The following is a 16,437-nucleotide window of genomic DNA, read 5'->3' as shown; positions in this document are numbered from 1 at the left end:
AGACGTCATTAGGCTTTCTGTCGCCACTTGATGACCGCTTGTTGCCCTCCCTCCCCTCGCTTCCCCTCCATTGTGTGAGGCTTTGGTGAAGGGATTGACAGACACCGCATGTATTGCTGGAACTGCCAATGATTTGGAATAATACTGATATAGGGTAAGCCTCATTGTAACTAATAAAATGTGTTTTAAGCTCTATAATGTATAACGGTCAACGCGGGAGGGATGCTGATTGTTTAAGCTCGCGGTTGCTGGCTAACGCGATATGAGCAACAGTGAAGCTGTCAGCCAGCCACAGGATGGTTAAGCTAGCTAACGTATTTACAGTTTTTTTGTTAGCCGATATGCAAAACATTTTGTTAACTTTGATTCGCATCTATTTATATAAATCTCTTATAACCTTCTTACTAGCCTTTATTACAAAAGTATAACTAAAGAACGGGGTGAGTAAATTTTAGCTAATGGTCAGCTCAACAAACAGACAGGTGTGCAATATCTTACGGTTCATTCGCTAGCTTAACTTTATCCTCTGGAGAGTTCAGCAGATAAAGGTTCCAAGAGGAAAGCTTGGGTTAGGAAGAGTTTCATGTCTGCAGTGGCTGAACTAACTATCCCAACAACTCCCTGTTAAATGCTATCAGCTGAATGAATGATGCCAAATTGAAGAATAGCTTTTTCATATTTATTCATGTGGTTAAGCATTTTAATACTACTAATACTAATACTGTTATTAATAACAATAATAATTCAAATTCATGTAGCACCTTGTGTAACACATAATGCGTAGGGTTGTAGGGGAGGCAGTCTGTGCTGTTACTAAACAGCAAAGCATTTCAAATTGAAGGTTATTTTCAAACTAAGTTCTGCTTAGTTAACGTGTTCATGGTGAATCATTAGATACTGAGTTTGTTTGGGGTCATAGTGAAATAGATTTATATGAGTTTATCAATGTTTTATGGTATTAAAAGAATCTGAACCTGATATATGCAAAAAAAAGTTTACATATATATCCATAACCTTTGTTCGAGAATGCATTGACAAGGCTATTTGTTTAAAATTTTCTGCTTTATTTTACACTGCTTGACTGCTTGCTGTGATTGTGGCGAGGTTTTTATGATCTTGCTCTGCTCCTTGTGGTGCAGACAGTGCTGATAACATCGCATCGTAAACAACGGATGTGGAGCCACTCAGCGAGAAAAAAAATACTCTCTAGATAATACTCTCCCAAGCATCTTTTTTTGCATGCTGTTGTGGTTAAGATAATATAATCTTTTAACTGCGTATTGGATGACATACGTTGCCAGTATCAGCCAATGAGTTTATCTGTCCAGATCTAGATTATAGTTGGCAGTCAGATCAGATCAGATTAGTATTTCATGATGCTGTATGTGACTTGGTTTAATTCCTTTTGGCCGGGCATGACAAGGAATGTTGATGTTCCTGTGAGGGATTTCTGGTTATGCATCTAAAGCCCCTGGTGCAGTCAATCAAATGCACTGCCTCCCCTGTGCACATGCCCTCTCTAGTTTGTCCGCTCTATCATGGGCTCAGTGCAGATGCGGTGATTAACAAGCAAGGCCAATAACTGGTAAGGGAAAATGTCAAAAGAGATATCATTCTAAGCTAACCAACAAAGTCAGGTTGAGCATTGAGCTGAAGGTGTAGATCAGACATGAAGGGAGGTGAAGCCTGCGCAAGGCTGATGTAAGCAGACAGTCCCTGTGGAAGAGCTCGGACAGACTCGTGCTGTGTGTAGTGATGCGGTGATGAGTCTGTTTAAGTGTTACTTTCAGGGCTGCTTCCTTACTGCTGTGGATTTTACATCTTTATACCATCACCTCTCTTAAGTAGCAGTGGTCACAGTGAAGCCAGAGAGTGTTGTATTTGTGTGCATGAGCCTAGCCAATGAACGATAAATTTCCATTTAATTTCTGAGTGCTTAGTCAGGAAGCTGTCTGCCTGTGACAGTCATGAAGTGATTCAGAGGCACTTGGACACCATCAGTCCAGGCATTTTAAATGAGAGAGAAAATAAGAAGCATTTGTTTGATAGAGATTCATATTAATGATTGACACATGCAATATTCTGTGCTTAAAATTGCTCCACGGCCTAATATGATCATTTGAAATCTAGGATCAGTCAACTAGTCATTAATGGGCAAGTCCAGTATATTTCCCAGGCTTTTAGTGGTAAGCAGCAAGTTTAGGCTGTAGCGTTGCATGCATCTCATCTCCTTTAATCTCCTCTATTATGGAGATGATTGTTTAAGCGTCACTGTTATGTAAGGCGTGTATGAATGTTGCCCAAGGATTGTGTCCTTCCACAGGCATGCTCTCTGATAAACACCCACACAGAGTTTGTGTGTCTCTGTATGCACAGGCTGCTGATGCAAAAGGTACTCAGCCTATTCCTAGCATGTCTCTTTCATAGACTGTATATGAAAGATAGAAGAAACCCCTGGATTTGAAAAGTTAGCCCATATGGAAAAGATATATATGAATCTTATAAAGTTTGTATCTGTCTTGTGTGAAACTTGTATGAAAAGCATACAAGAGTGAAAACAGATATAAGATCCCTTGAAAAATTATACAAATGAAACTTGTATGTTTTGGATACTTACTAAAACAATATATGAAAGTAATGAGAAAGTGGTCACTTTCATGAGTAAATCATATAAGCCTTATATGATTCACTATATGAAGTAGGCCACATCTTATGCAAGTCTTTTATAAGTTATTACTATTTCTTTTCCATATGGGAGGCAATATGCAATTTCTTTAAACCTAGATTCTTTCTAATTGCTTGTCATGTTGAACTACTAAGATAGCTACTAAGATAGCAATTGCTGAAAACACCCTTCTTGACCTTTCTTCTAACCAATGTATTTCTCCACTTTTACACATTAAGGTCAGTTGACTGGACAGAAGTGCTGCTCAGTTCCTGGAAAGAGTTGTATAATATCTCCTTTGTCCACTGTAGAGGGCTAGAGTCCACAGAAATAACCCTGATGATGTCATAGTCATATTGTTAATAGAGATCCTGTGTTCACATTTTAGAGCTGGAATCTGTGTTCATCTTTTATATTACGTCTATATTAATCAAGCAAACTGGATCATGGGAAATGTAGTCTGGCAAACTGACAAACTTTTGACTTTTTTATGTTTTTCATGACTCCAACAGCAGCCAGTTAATTGAGATTAAAGATGTGTGTAAGTAAATAAGAATATATCTTGAAGCACGTCCCATCCCTTTAAGACAGCACATCCTGTCTCATTCCTTCGGTCATCCCTTTAAAGCTTGGAAGAGTTCATACAGAGACAGGCAACAGGATGTGGGACGGCTCTATGTCACCCCTCCCTAAAAACTGTATGTGGAGTTATTGTCACAACATTTCTTCAATCAAAATCTCAGCGCCTCACCTTTAGTTTATTTAGTAGAAGTAGAAGAAATCTTTTAGCGTTAGCATTTTAGCATTTATTTTAGATTTGTCCTTGCCTGAAAATGATATCTGTGGTTCAAAAATCAAACACTGTGGGTGGCTCTGCTTTATTACCAGCTGCACATGTTACCTGGACATGTATACTGCCCCTCATTCAGCCTCTGCGGAGGTCACACATCTTCATCTGTGAGACCACTAACACTTCTCTCGTCTGTTTCAGGTAGCGGTGTGTGTGGGCACACCGCCCTGTCAGCACAGGAACAGGATGTGATGTCATGCCACTAGCAGCTCCCGTGTTCTGTCCAGCTTTGTCTTTTCACGAGTGGGGGAGCCTCCCTCCCCACCCCACTCCCCCCTTCCAAAGACGGGATATGTTTGAAGTCAAACCCCGGGCGGTGGACAAGAAAGAGTCAAGCACGGAGACAGGTGAGATGGTTTTCTGTATAAATATCATATATCAAAGGCTGCAGTACGGCCACCGGTTTGCTTTGTGCACATTTTTAAATGCTGCTTTGCCAGTATCAGGTCTCCCTGAGGTACAGTATGTGGTGCCTTTAAGCCTGATGCTATACTTAGCTCTGTTTGTCCTAGTAAACCACATATTTGTTCGAGTGGAAGGACATTGGCTTGTACAGTGCCTGAGCCAAGACAATACACACACACACACACACACACACACACACACACACACATACTGTTCATCAGCCCACACGCAAATCTCACTGGAGCTGCACAGCTTTGCCAAAATAAAAGCATCCCTCTTCATTTATCAACTTAATGGAATGCTATTGTGCCATGATAATACCTCAGCCCACACACTTTTTGTCTGTTTTTGTGGCAAATAATTGATTTTTCAAGTGCTTTGTGGGAAATAAAAAACTAAACAGCATAATCAGTTCATTTGCACCATCTTAGAGAGCGGTTAGTGACATTGAACATCTCTCTAATTCAAATCGGAGAGCTATCCAGGGCTAAAGGGAAGCTGCAGTCCTAGTTGGTACAGTTGGAGTACATCCAACTCACTGGAAATTCACTGGAGAAGCAGTTAATTGGTATCGAGAACTGCTACAAGGGCAGGCTGGCCAGTGAGCCAGGTGTTAGGGAAAACACAAAATGGGAAGGGCTGCTTGACTCCACACTGCCATCTGCTATTTGTGCTGCATGCACTGCCAAGAGTGCTGTGAACTTCTGCTGGACCATCAGTGGACTCAAACTATTTCTAAATCAGCCTAAGCACTTTGTTATGTTCTGTTATCAATAGATCTGTGATAGAGCAACTCTTTTGTTTGACTTTTTTATTGTTTAATTCTCAAAAAGTAAGGAATTCATCATATGCCTGTCATTATGGACAATTTTAGACTAGATTATCCATCCATCCACCTTCCATTTATCCAATTCAAGGGCCCGGAGGTGCTGAAGCCTGTCCCAGTTGCCATAGGAGACACAGAGACTTAGTCAACTATTATTGACTTGAAGATTAATAAAAAAAACCCCAAAACAAACAACAACATTAAAAAACCCCAACAATAATGACAGTAATGGTTGCGCCACCAGCTGTTGGTGATGAGTTTTTTTCCTGCCTTCCTCCAGACGAGGGGCTGGGGAGCAGCGGGAGGAATTATGGCTCCGGCTCAGTGGGCTCCGGTTCAGCCGGTTCTGGCTCCGTGTACCTGTCGGACAGTCAGGACTGGGTGGTTTCCCCGAGCTGCTCCCCGGACGAAGGTCCCGGGAACAGCGCCATCTCCCCCATGCTGGCCGAGGAGACTTTCCGCTACATGAGTAAGTATATACGTTTTGTTATATTTTTGCAAAGCAGCTTCCTTTTGCAGACTTCCTTTTGATTGGTTAAGCCTTGTACAACAGAACCGAGCAGATGGTGTGTGTGTGTGTGTGCATTAGGCACGTGAGGGATTCTTTTTATGTGGCGCTGTTCAATTAAAGTCGCAGGGATTTACTGTGGACATTATTTCGCACAGCATTCGTCATTGTGTCTGTTTGTCTTTGCTTGTGTGGCTCTGGCACTGTGTGTGTGTGTGTCTGTGTGTGTGTGTGTGAGAGAGAGAGAGAAAGAGAGGGAGGGAGAGAGAGAAAGATCCAGCACAGTTAAGTGCAGCTGAGTTCAAAACCAAAGCCCGAGTGAGTCACGGGACAGTAACAAGAGAGGCGGTGTGGATAGATAGAGGATGAAGACAAGAGAGCAAAGAGAGGAAACACAACATGCCAGTGTTAAACATCCACAATGAGGAGGCGTACGATAAGTTTGCCGTGGAAGGTGAGCACAGGCTCAGTCCTCAGTACATGTCTGAAAGACAGAAAGAGAGAGAGAGGCATCAGCTTCAGTAAGCATGTCAGCAAGGTCAGGCAAAACGTGACAGCGTAGAGGGCAAAGTGTCTGTGTGTGTGCGTGTGTGAGTGTTACTAGAAAGGAAGTGGGCAAATCTGGTGGTGTGTTTACATTTAAACAGGTTGCAGTTTGCTGGAACGAGACAGGATAAACTTCCTGTTTTTCTCATAATTGCCAACGCTTTGCTTCCTGCGTTTGAAGATTATTTGATTTAATGTGAGCAGATCTTCATTGTTTCAGTTCACTGAATGTTTCATGATGTCCTTTTATTAATGTTTGATCTGTATACCTGCTTCAGAATACAACAGTTTGAAAGTCATGCACAAAAAGGGTAAAACAAAAGTAATAACAAACCAACAATTTGAACATTTCTCAAATAAATAGTAACTTTAAAAAAACAAGTAATGAATGAAGTGTTTTAGTTGCACATGTGAGGAAATTGGACATTGAAGGAGTCTCAGTTTCATGGTGCTGTTTGCTCCACTTCTGCAAAGTTAAACACAGCCTATTAATAACACGTGCAGGGGTATGGCATGTTAAGGTGTGTGAAAACACTTAGAGAGGTCTGATTTTGACACTCATATTTAGACCTTGCAGTTGATGCTTTAGTATCTGAAATATTTCAGTACTCCATTATGGTTATACAAGTATCAAGTATCCTGGTTTTAGTGTCATGTTGTGAAATTTGAAGAGTTTATACTGTAATTTAATGGCCGTTGAGGATCTTGTCATTTGGCTCGACGAGACGATGTCCCATCTCTTTTCCAAAGCCTGACAACAAGAGATGAGATGGTTTTTACGCTCTATGATTTGAGTCGTAACACTTTCTTGTCTGGGAAAATACAAAGATGTGAATAAAGGGTACTTATTATGCTCAATTCCGGTGGCTTTGCATGAGTTATTAACCCAAGTTATTAACCGGTGCATTTCTGCCGGCTCATGACAGAGCAAACATAGAGCGACCTAGAATTGATTTGAAAGAGATAAGCTTTTTGAGTTTGATCCAGGTGTCATATTGGTGCACCCATATGATTGTACCATTTATTCCTCACACTGCATTTTGAAATTGAGTTTGTTGTATAATCACGCGTTGAGTTTATTGATGCCAAAGGTTCAAGCAGCCATGACTCAGGAGATTCATGTTACTTAACAAGTAACACATTGACCACTCATTGGCCTGTTGTGTGTCTGTAGTTAATGAATTTATGTCAAAACGAAACAGAGGTTGGACTTTGCTGTTATGAAATTTATTGTGGCCAGAGTTCAGTTACTGCCTTGTATAAGTCAATACAACCTGCACTGCTTTCCCACTGTGCGATCAGCATGTGGTGTAAACAGTTTCATTTTATTTATGCACCATCTGATCATGATCAAGCCAGACTATGGACATACATAACCCATACAATGATGGGATACTTTCAGCAGCAGGTAAAGGTATTAGTGTATGTTTTTGTCTGTGTGTTGGTGTGTGGAAGAGTAACTTGAGACATTATATGCATTATGTATGCACTGTAACAGTAGCAAGGATAGCCGTGCTGGGCAGAGGTTATTTTTACCCGCTGGTTGTTGGAGTGCAGTGTCCAGATTCAGAGGTCATTGTAGGCTTCAGATTACTGGATGAATGCTCTCATCCATTTGAGCAGCTGCCTAGCTCAGCTTGTTACTTTTAATCCCTGCTGAAACTGTTTTATTACACTACATTTATTCAGAAAAAAAGAGAGTGAGTCCGATGTGAATCTGTGCAACGCTGTGTCATAGAAAGGCATAGGGCTTCTAGCTGAAACCAGATGGCTCAATGATTAGGGTTGCCACTTTTCTTTGAACAGGTGGAAGGCTGAGCTGTGCAGCGCTGGTGACACCCACTCAGGTGCTAAAAGCGGACCAGACTAATCGATGTGTAGATTCTCTGACTCTCAACAAACTAATATCTCTACATGATGTTGGTTTATTGAAACTTTCATTTTTCTGCCAGTGTTTGTCGCTTTCCTTTTCCTTTTCTTTATCCATCTGTCTTAAAACAGGCTGGTTTACTTCTACACCATCTGAACTTTCCCCTCTTTTTCTCTCTGCATCTCTCTCACTAGCATATCTTGCTTTGGAACCCCCTTCTTATTCCCACCCAGGCTCTCAGAGCCTCTCCAAAGGTATCCTACTCTTCCTACCTGCCTGTTCTTCTCTGGAACTTCATTTAGCTCAAGTGTGAGAGAGGGGCTTCTGTCAAAAGTGTGGCCACTAATGGCTTTACTTAAACTTGATCTAGGATCCGTTCCTAGGCCACTGAGTGGGAGCCCCTCTCCACTTTTTGCATGTAGACAATAAGACAAGAGAGTTGCATAGTAAAGGTCTTCTGCTTCCTACTGTAGTACTGTATTGTGTACTGTAGTCAGCTTGTAGTACAGTTGTTATTTTCACTGTAAAGTAAAGTTCTTTTTAAATTCAGACCACTAGCACGTGTTGCATAATTATTGCTCCAGCAATAATCATTTAGCAATTTAGTGGACATAATTTGGACCACGCGTCCATAATCAGATGCTAAAAAGTGTAAAGAATGGTGATGTTGTGTGACTAGCCAAGTAGCTCCTAATGTTGCTTGTGGTCAGAATTCTTTATTATGTAGTAGACCATGCATGTTAAAGACGTGTCCAGTAATTGATTTTATTTTCATGTTTGTGTGGAGTTGCTTGGATGCACAGTGTGCATGCCAGAGTGTGGATTCTAGAGTTTTTAGATGTGTGTGTGTGTTTTCGCTTGTTTGCTGCCTAAAAGTTAACGTTTTCCCTCTGGCCAGTCCTCAGTGCCGATCGAGTGGAGCAGATGACCAAGACCTACAATGACATTGAAGTGGTCACACACCTTTTGGCTGAGGTAGGGCGTTGACCTCATTTGTGATCTTTTTTTTCAGCTAAGAAAACAACAGCTAGTTAACTGATTAACCCTCGGTGCCTTGTGTTCTCTTTGAACAGCGGGACAGAGATTTGGAGTTGGCAGCTCGGATTGGTCAGTCACTTTTACAGAGGAACCACCTGCTACAGGAGCGAAATGAGGCCTTAGAGGAGCAGATAGCACAGTCTGTAGATCAGGTAACTGGTTTTATTCACTTTAAAATGTGTAAATAATGTTTTGTGCTACATAAAGAGAGGGTGATAGTATGATCATTTAAATTGGGGGTGAGGGAACTCCAGGCCTCAAGGGGATGGTGTCCTGCAGGTTTTACATGTGTCCTTGATCCAACACAGCTGATTTAAAGGCTAAATTACATCTTCAACATGTCTGCATGATCTAGTGATATTGTTGCAATAGGTTTTTAAAAGAGAAATAGAATAAAGCATTTAGACATTTGAATAATAAAAAAAGGGGCTCTAAAATAGATCCCTGTGGTACACCTTTTCCTAATAGTTAGTTAGCTAGTTAACAGTTGCGGCAGATGGCTGCCCCTCCCTGAGCCTGGTTCTGACAGAGGTTTCTTCCTCTTAAAAGGGAGTTTTTCCATCCCACTGTTGCCAAGTGCTTTCTTATAGGGGTCTTCTGATTGTTGCGGTTTCTTGGAATTATTGTAGGGCCTCGAGCTGTGACTCTTGCTGTGATTTGGTACTATATAAATAAAATTGAATTGAATTGAATATCTCATGGACCAAAAAATGCTTGATATACATTAATAATGTACTATTTTTTAAATGCATCTGCAGCCAAAATAACATACCATTTTATTTCAATAAAATGGTATTTCTGCCACAAGTCATGCATGTTTGCTGTATACATACAAATATTCCATTCACTTTCCAGCTTTAAACTAAATTTCAACCAAAAAAATGAAAGTTAGATTTTTGTATCTCTAGAAAAAGAGAGCTTTAAAATGTTAACATCCTGTAAACACTAATCACTTTTCCTAAACTGTCCACATTGGTCAGGTTCATCAGCTGCAACATGAGCTCAGTAAGAAGGATGAATTGCTGCGGATGGTGGCCAGCGCCTCTGAGGAGAGCGAGACTGATTCCAGCGTGTCCACCCCACTGCGGCAACCTCAGCCGCTGGGGGAACCGCCGCCGCTGCACTCAGTCAGCTGGAGTCCCTGCAGAGCAAGCTGCAGGAGCTAGAGGAAGAAAACCTGGCACTGAGGACTGAGGTATGTCGTTCTCCAGGAAGCAAATTTCCAGCACTCGATCAAAAGCAGATGTTGAAGTATAATCACTGTTGCAAACTGATCTTTTTTGACTTAAACAGGCTTGTCAACTCAAAAGAGACACCATCACCTATGAGGAGAAGGAGCAGCAGCTAGTGAGCGACTGTGTCAAAGAGCTCCGTGAGTTTTTCTTGAAGTTTGCAAACTTATCTTCAAAAGGAACTTTTACAGATCAGGCATCTGAATTTGATCTTTGGTGTGTTTGTGTATATCACATGTGGGTTCAGGTGAGTCCAACAGCCAGATGGTTTCGTTGACTGAAGAGCTGTCTCTGAAGAATGAGGAGCTGCTCAGACACCAGGAGGAAATCGCTCAGCTGCTTTCCCAAATAGTCGAGCTGCAACACAGAGTGAAGGAGGTGGGCAAGCTTAACTGCTAGCACTGATTACCTACTGTATGTGCTGGGACAGTGTGTGAACGCTCTTGGTGTGATGCTGTTTATCTCCAGCTGGCTCTGGAGAAAGAGGAGCTCAGGATCCACCTGCAGGCCTCCAAAGATGCTCAGAGACAGCTCACAGCAGAGGTACAGTCTCATATGAGTGTTCGAGTTCATTCTTAGGGCAAGACCAGTTTAATTATTCTACAAAGATGCAAATGTGATCATATGATGTATGACAAACTAACCACCTCCTATTCCCAGTTTTATTTTACTTTTTATATAAATTCATATAAATATATGTGGCGGGGCGTGGCCTGCGATGCCGTGCAGGGAAGGCGGACGCACCTGCACGGCATCTGCAATCACGCCCCGCCGACTTAATTATTATACTGGGTCCTGTGGTTGGGGTTGTTGTTGTTATGTTGAGCTGGCAGCGGGAGAGCTGCAGCTCTGGGTGCGGATGTAGAGCAACCGTAAAAGTATTAATAAAGTATGTTGCAAAGCATGAACGTGCACCCGGGTCTGCCGTGGTCATTTACAATATATAACTGTACAAACTTGTGAGTAATTTTGCCCGAGACTACATTTTGGGAATTACTGCCATACATATATCTACCAACCTACCTACTGAGAGAAATTACCGATTCATCAGTAATTATATTAATTCTATAAATTCAGTAATCCAGTAAAATACGTTCTGAACACATCATTAATTTTAATTACTGTTGAAATAATATCCTTGCTTAATTAATTATTATTTGCACGTGTCTGCTGCAGCTCAACGAGCTGGCCGAGAGGAATGCTGAGTGTGTAGAGATGCTCCATGAGTCGCAGGAGGAGATCAAAGAGCTGCGCAGTAAAAACAGCCCCTCAGCTGGGATGCGCCGGCACCTTCCCTATGGCCTCTACCCCATGGTGAGAGAAACGCACCCTTGAACTTTTATTTGGGAGCACACAGAGGAAGACACAGTCCATGGCACATGTGTGCACAAGACATCATACAGCTGCTATTAGCCCTTTAACACCCAGTGTGTCGTATTTGTTACATAAAGTTTTTTGTGAGTTTTTGAGTTCTACATCATCAGTGAGATTTTTCTTTTCCCCTTGAAAAACCTAAATAAACTGCACAACACATTTCATATTTCAGGCTTTAAGGGGTTAAGGAGGTAACTGTATCTGGCTTTAGACATGCTCTTTAAAGCTTTTGTTGAGTATAATGTGGGAGTCTATAGGATATTGACTTACGTTTGGGAGCCAGCCTGAAGTGGCCACTTGAGGAACTGCAGTTTTTGGCCTGTGTGCATTTATTTTTTAGGCTTGGATGAATTAAGCTGAACAGTGACTGTAAACATTACTTTTGTTGAATCCACAGCATACCTTTAATCCTCCGTATGTGTCCTGTTTTTACAGGAATCCTTGGCAGCAGAGATTGAGGGAACTATGAGGAAGGAGCTGAGTATAGAGGAGGAGACCGCCTTTCAGGACCAAAGGTTAAAAGCTGCAGAATGTGTTTGCTGCTGAGGGTGACAGTTGGTGTTGGAGAACTCGTACTTTTTTCCAGACTTTTCATGGGCTCTAGTTTAGGAGTCTGCATTATATTTTAGGTCTAGTCTCTGACCTTTGACCTCATCTTCTTGTAGAATTTCCCAGAAGCGTGTCTTCCAAACAGTCCGCTCTGTTAATGCCTCAACACTACGATCAGCTTCAGCAAACCCGCCAATCCCTGGCTCCGGACAGAGCTCTCTGGTGATGACAGCGCAGCCGTTTCAGTCCACACAGGGGTAAGTTACAAAGAGCATTTTCTGTTTTGGAAGAGATTTATGCTCAATTTCAGGTCATAACATGCATGTTTTGCAGGGAGGAGGGCCGAGTGGGCCAGCCTGGTTGTCCGGGAGGAAACGACCTCACCAGAGCGCTCCACCGCCTGTCGTTGCGCCGCCAGAACTTCCTGTCTGAGCGACAGTTCTTTCAGGCGGAGCGGGAAAAGAAGGTGCAGGCCCTGGCGGAAACGGATGGAGAAGGCAGTGGCTCCAGCTCACCAATGGGCAGTGCGGTCTCCTCTTTCTCCAACCTGTCGGATCTCTCCATCACCTCCACTGTTTTTAAGACTTTCCTGCCTGAGAAGCTCCAGATCGTCAAACCCATGGAAGGTAATGTTTGCTTTGTTGACACCTCCAAGATTATCTTTTACTACAAGGTGATATAATTCAATTAAATTAACTTTTATTTATACAGCGCCAAATCACAACAGTTGTATCAAGTATACAGTATACAGTAACACATGTTGACATTTCTATCTCAGGCTCGCTGACACTGCACCACTGGCAGCAGCTGGCCAAACCTCACCTGGGAACCATCCTGGACCCACACCCTGGAGTAGTGACTAAAGGTTTTCGCCCATTGGCTCAGGACGCTGTGTACCACCTGTCTGACATGGAGGAGGATGAAGAGGATGAAGAAAAAGGAAGGAATGGTATCCTGGAGAAAGGAGCAGCAGAACAGAGTAAGGAGGAGGAAGATGAGGAGGAGGAGGAAGGCGGAATCACCTTCAACGTGCGCTGCTCATCTACACCCGAGGAGAAAAAGGACAGAAAGCATGTGGTATCATCTGTCCCCTTGCCGCCTCTCTCCACTGGGAGTCCAGCTGCTTCCTCCTCCATCAGGTCAGACTTCTGCCCTACACCCCTTCACGCCATGGAGAAACCCGGCCAATCGCCTCAGCCCATTCCAGGAGCCTCTGAAGCAGGAGTCCAATCACAAAGCCAAACCTTGACATCGACAGCAGTATCTTCCTCTGGTAAAAATGACTTTTTGTAGCTTGTTATTGCTCATCGTTTCCAATGTGCGCGTGTTTGGTTTTCTGAAGTTTTCTTGTTTGTTCAGTCCAAAACCCAGGGAAGTGTCAGAGCTCCACCTTTTCCACCTACACCTTCACTACCTGTCGCATTCTGCACCCGTGTGACATCACACAGGTCACCCCAAGGTGAGTCCTCTTCAGGAAAAAAATCATCCCATAAACACTGTTATTGTTCTAACGCAGACTCTCCTTTTCTTGCTTTCAGTTCTCAGTCATCTCACATGGCGAACACGCCTAGCTCCATGAGGACGGGTCCCAGCACCCCTGTGACTCCCTGCAGACTCAGTCTGGGTGACTCCTTCCCCCCTCGACGTCTGCCCGCACCCCCCAGTGGCCTGACCAAGCTGGTCCTAGAGAGGGGTATTTCTGCACAAGTCTCCAACCCTCCTCCAACCCCGAGACCCGCCCCCCGGCAGCCCCTCTTTCAGCTTCTGCCAAGCACGCCCCCCAACTCGCCCTCCCACTCTCCTGCCCCCTCCCCAGTGCCTATGGAGCCCCGCCAACACCCAGCTGACAATTTCCTGGCCTCACGGCCCGCAGAGCTTTTTCTCCAAGACGTTTACGGGTTGAACCTGGGCCGCGCTCCGCATCCTGACCTACCAAGCCCATCCCAAGAAACCCCAGCCCTCATCTCATCCACCAAATCAGGCAGATCCAGGCCCGACCCGGCCAGCGTTGGTTTGGTGGAGAAGCTCCGGCAGCTGGGATTCACCAAGGTGTTGCATGGTTCTGAGTCCGATGCTTCAATGCCACGCCAGGATTCTGCCACATTTGTGTCAGCAAGTGGAGGGAGCCTTTTAGATGGCCTGAGGCGCAACCAGAGCCTCCCGGCTATGATTGGTGCCCGAGCTGGAAAGTCAGCCGGTCACCCAGCTCCTCCTCCTCACCCCAGGACCCTGGCTATCCCCCCACCTCCATGGGGGAACCTAAAAGAAAGACGGCGGCATCTTGCCTCTATCTCCTACCCAAGTTCGGCCAAACGTTGAACTCAACAGAACATCAGTCCCCTCCTTTATACCGCCACCACATCTCTCCTCCTTTCTGCCTTTGGAGAGAGAAGTCAGGGCACCGGTGGGCAGAACAATCCGTCCTTTTTTGGGACTTAATTTTAAAGCACAATTTAATGATATTGACTGTTTTTAGCCACCCTGCATTGTCTGTGTATGTGGATGTCTGCCTTGCTGATAGTTAAAAAGGCCTTAGCTTGCCTCTGAATGGGTCATCCTCTTCTCAGTCTTATATTAAATAGACTCAGTAGTTCTCCGGTGAGGCTCTAGATATTAGGCATGGGTAGAGGAGGGCAAGAAAGGAAAATGTAAGTGTACGAAGGTTTGTGGAAGTTGATTAGAGAAAAGTAAAAGAAGAAGGGAAAGAAGGGCGAAAAGGGTGTCAGTATGTTTATGTCAGAAGACGGGGGTTCCGCCATATCAGTTAACATAGGGGGTTCAAGCAGCCCAGGCTGGAAAGAAGGCATTTTTTTCTCTCACATTTTTCATAGAAAGAGTTCAGTAAATTGATGTTGTTGGAAGTTTCGGTTATTGAACCATTAGCATACACTAGTTGAATGCTATGGGCAAAATTAGCTTTACTGTAAAAAAACAAAACAAAAAGTCATAAATTTGTTCAGTTCGATTCATTTTGTACATATTAACAATATTGTGTGCAAAGGTTTAAACATACATGTACATATTTTTGTCTACAAACATAAATAATTATTTTGGCATTTACCTGCATTCATTCCTATTCATTGAGGACTGTGCCATGAGCGCCCCCTGCTGCAGCTGTAATTGAATTGCAAGCAGTTTGTGTACAGTAGGATTAAAAGGAAACACACCGTCTCCCGTTGACCGGCTGTGACACACCTGTGCACACAACAGGTAACGAGAAACTGAAGAGTTTATTTTTGGCTTTCCAGCTTTTAAAAGCGAGAGCACCAATCATGCTAAACATCATTAGCGTAGAGTAAAAAAGTCTAGTGGTTCTGTTATTAGTGGACATAGGTGGATGGATACCAACTAGAAAGTAAAACAATTAAATTTGAACAACTTTTTTCAGGCTGTGTAAAGTGGTTAACAGTAACAGTAGGCTAATGACGTATTAGCTAAATTAATATATGTAGCTGTTGTGTAAAAACAAAAATATCTGGCGTTTAAGGAGCTCGTAATACACTGGCGGAAACCCTAAAAGATGAACGAAGAAGAAAATAAGGGAGAGGGAGTAGGGGGGCTTCTGGGGTCTTGCTGTTTCAAGGGCTTGTCAGTTATAGGACAACATCCTGCTAGCTCATAGCGTGGCAGTTGCTTTCTTGACTTCAGAGAAGAGTACAAGCGATCTAACTTAATACTTGAGGACAAGCTTGGAGACTTCAACCACTCGCTGGTTTAGCAGCTGAACATGCCAGTATTATGAATATTGTAACAGTTTTACTGTGTTGCACGGATGTCCAGTGACCGTCCATGCGCCATGGCCAACGCCTGCATAAACACCACCTTGTCTGCTGGTCCCAGCATGCACCTGTTGGCAGACAGGTGGGATGAAGGCAAAGACAAAACCAAATGGGACATCAGGCAAAAAACACGAATAGGGTGAATCTTTTCCTTCAGGTCTTTGTGTTTTGCCTGTGTGTGCGTGTTTATGTTTGTGTGTTTTTAATGGTATCAGGCTGTATGTGGAAACTAGTACTGCTCTAGTTTGAGTTCCTTTTTTAAGTTGTGTTTGGACATGAGTTGCACTTAGTGGGATTAAGAGGTTTAAGGATCACTGCTTGCTTTGACAACAGATGTTCAGGTTTGAGCTGTAAAGAGGGAATAAAAACACTAATTTATTATTTTAGCTGTTAACCTAATTCAGATTTGTTTCAAGGGTTCTTTGCTTTAAAAAAATATGTTTCTCCTTTATCTCATGGATATATACAGTTTGTGTATTGGCCAGCAGGTGGGAGTGTTCTGTAGGAAAACATCTGACATCATTCTGTACATGCTACATGTGACACGCTATAGCAGGGGTCCCCAATCTCAGTCCACGAGGGCCGGTGTCCCTGCAGGTTTTAGATCTCACCTTGGGTCAACACACCTGAATCACATGATTAGTTCATTACCAGGCCTCTGGAGAACTTCAAGACATGTTGAGGAGGTCATTTATCCATTTAAATCAGCTGTGATGGATCAAGGACACATCTAAAACCTGCAGGGACACCGGCCCTCGTGGACTGAGATTGGGGACCCCTGCGCTATAGCATTAA

General features: G+C 43.2%; 1 protein-coding gene across 1 annotated transcript; it reads left to right on the top strand.

The window, feature by feature from the left end:
* Positions 1-7: 7 nt before the first annotated feature.
* trak2 (trafficking protein, kinesin binding 2) lies at positions 8-15,950 on the top strand. The gene is given in 18 exon segments (XM_013268933.3): positions 8-154; positions 3,657-3,862; positions 5,027-5,215; positions 7,865-7,924; positions 8,569-8,645; positions 8,744-8,860; positions 9,689-9,808; positions 9,811-9,903; positions 10,002-10,080; positions 10,188-10,318; positions 10,409-10,483; positions 11,117-11,254; positions 11,750-11,829; positions 11,980-12,120; positions 12,197-12,489; positions 12,642-13,136; positions 13,223-13,322; positions 13,402-15,950. Coding segments are annotated over 17 exon segments (3,120 nt in total). The 5' UTR covers positions 8-154; positions 3,657-3,711; the 3' UTR covers positions 14,183-15,950.
* The last annotated feature ends 487 nt before the right edge of the window (positions 15,951-16,437 follow it).

The sequence above is a fragment of the Oreochromis niloticus genome, linkage group LG23 (assembly GCF_001858045.2).
Source record: "Oreochromis niloticus isolate F11D_XX linkage group LG23, O_niloticus_UMD_NMBU, whole genome shotgun sequence".
Lineage (NCBI taxonomy): Eukaryota > Metazoa > Chordata > Actinopteri > Cichliformes > Cichlidae > Oreochromis > Oreochromis niloticus.
This window is presented reverse-complemented; position numbering and strand designations above follow the sequence as displayed.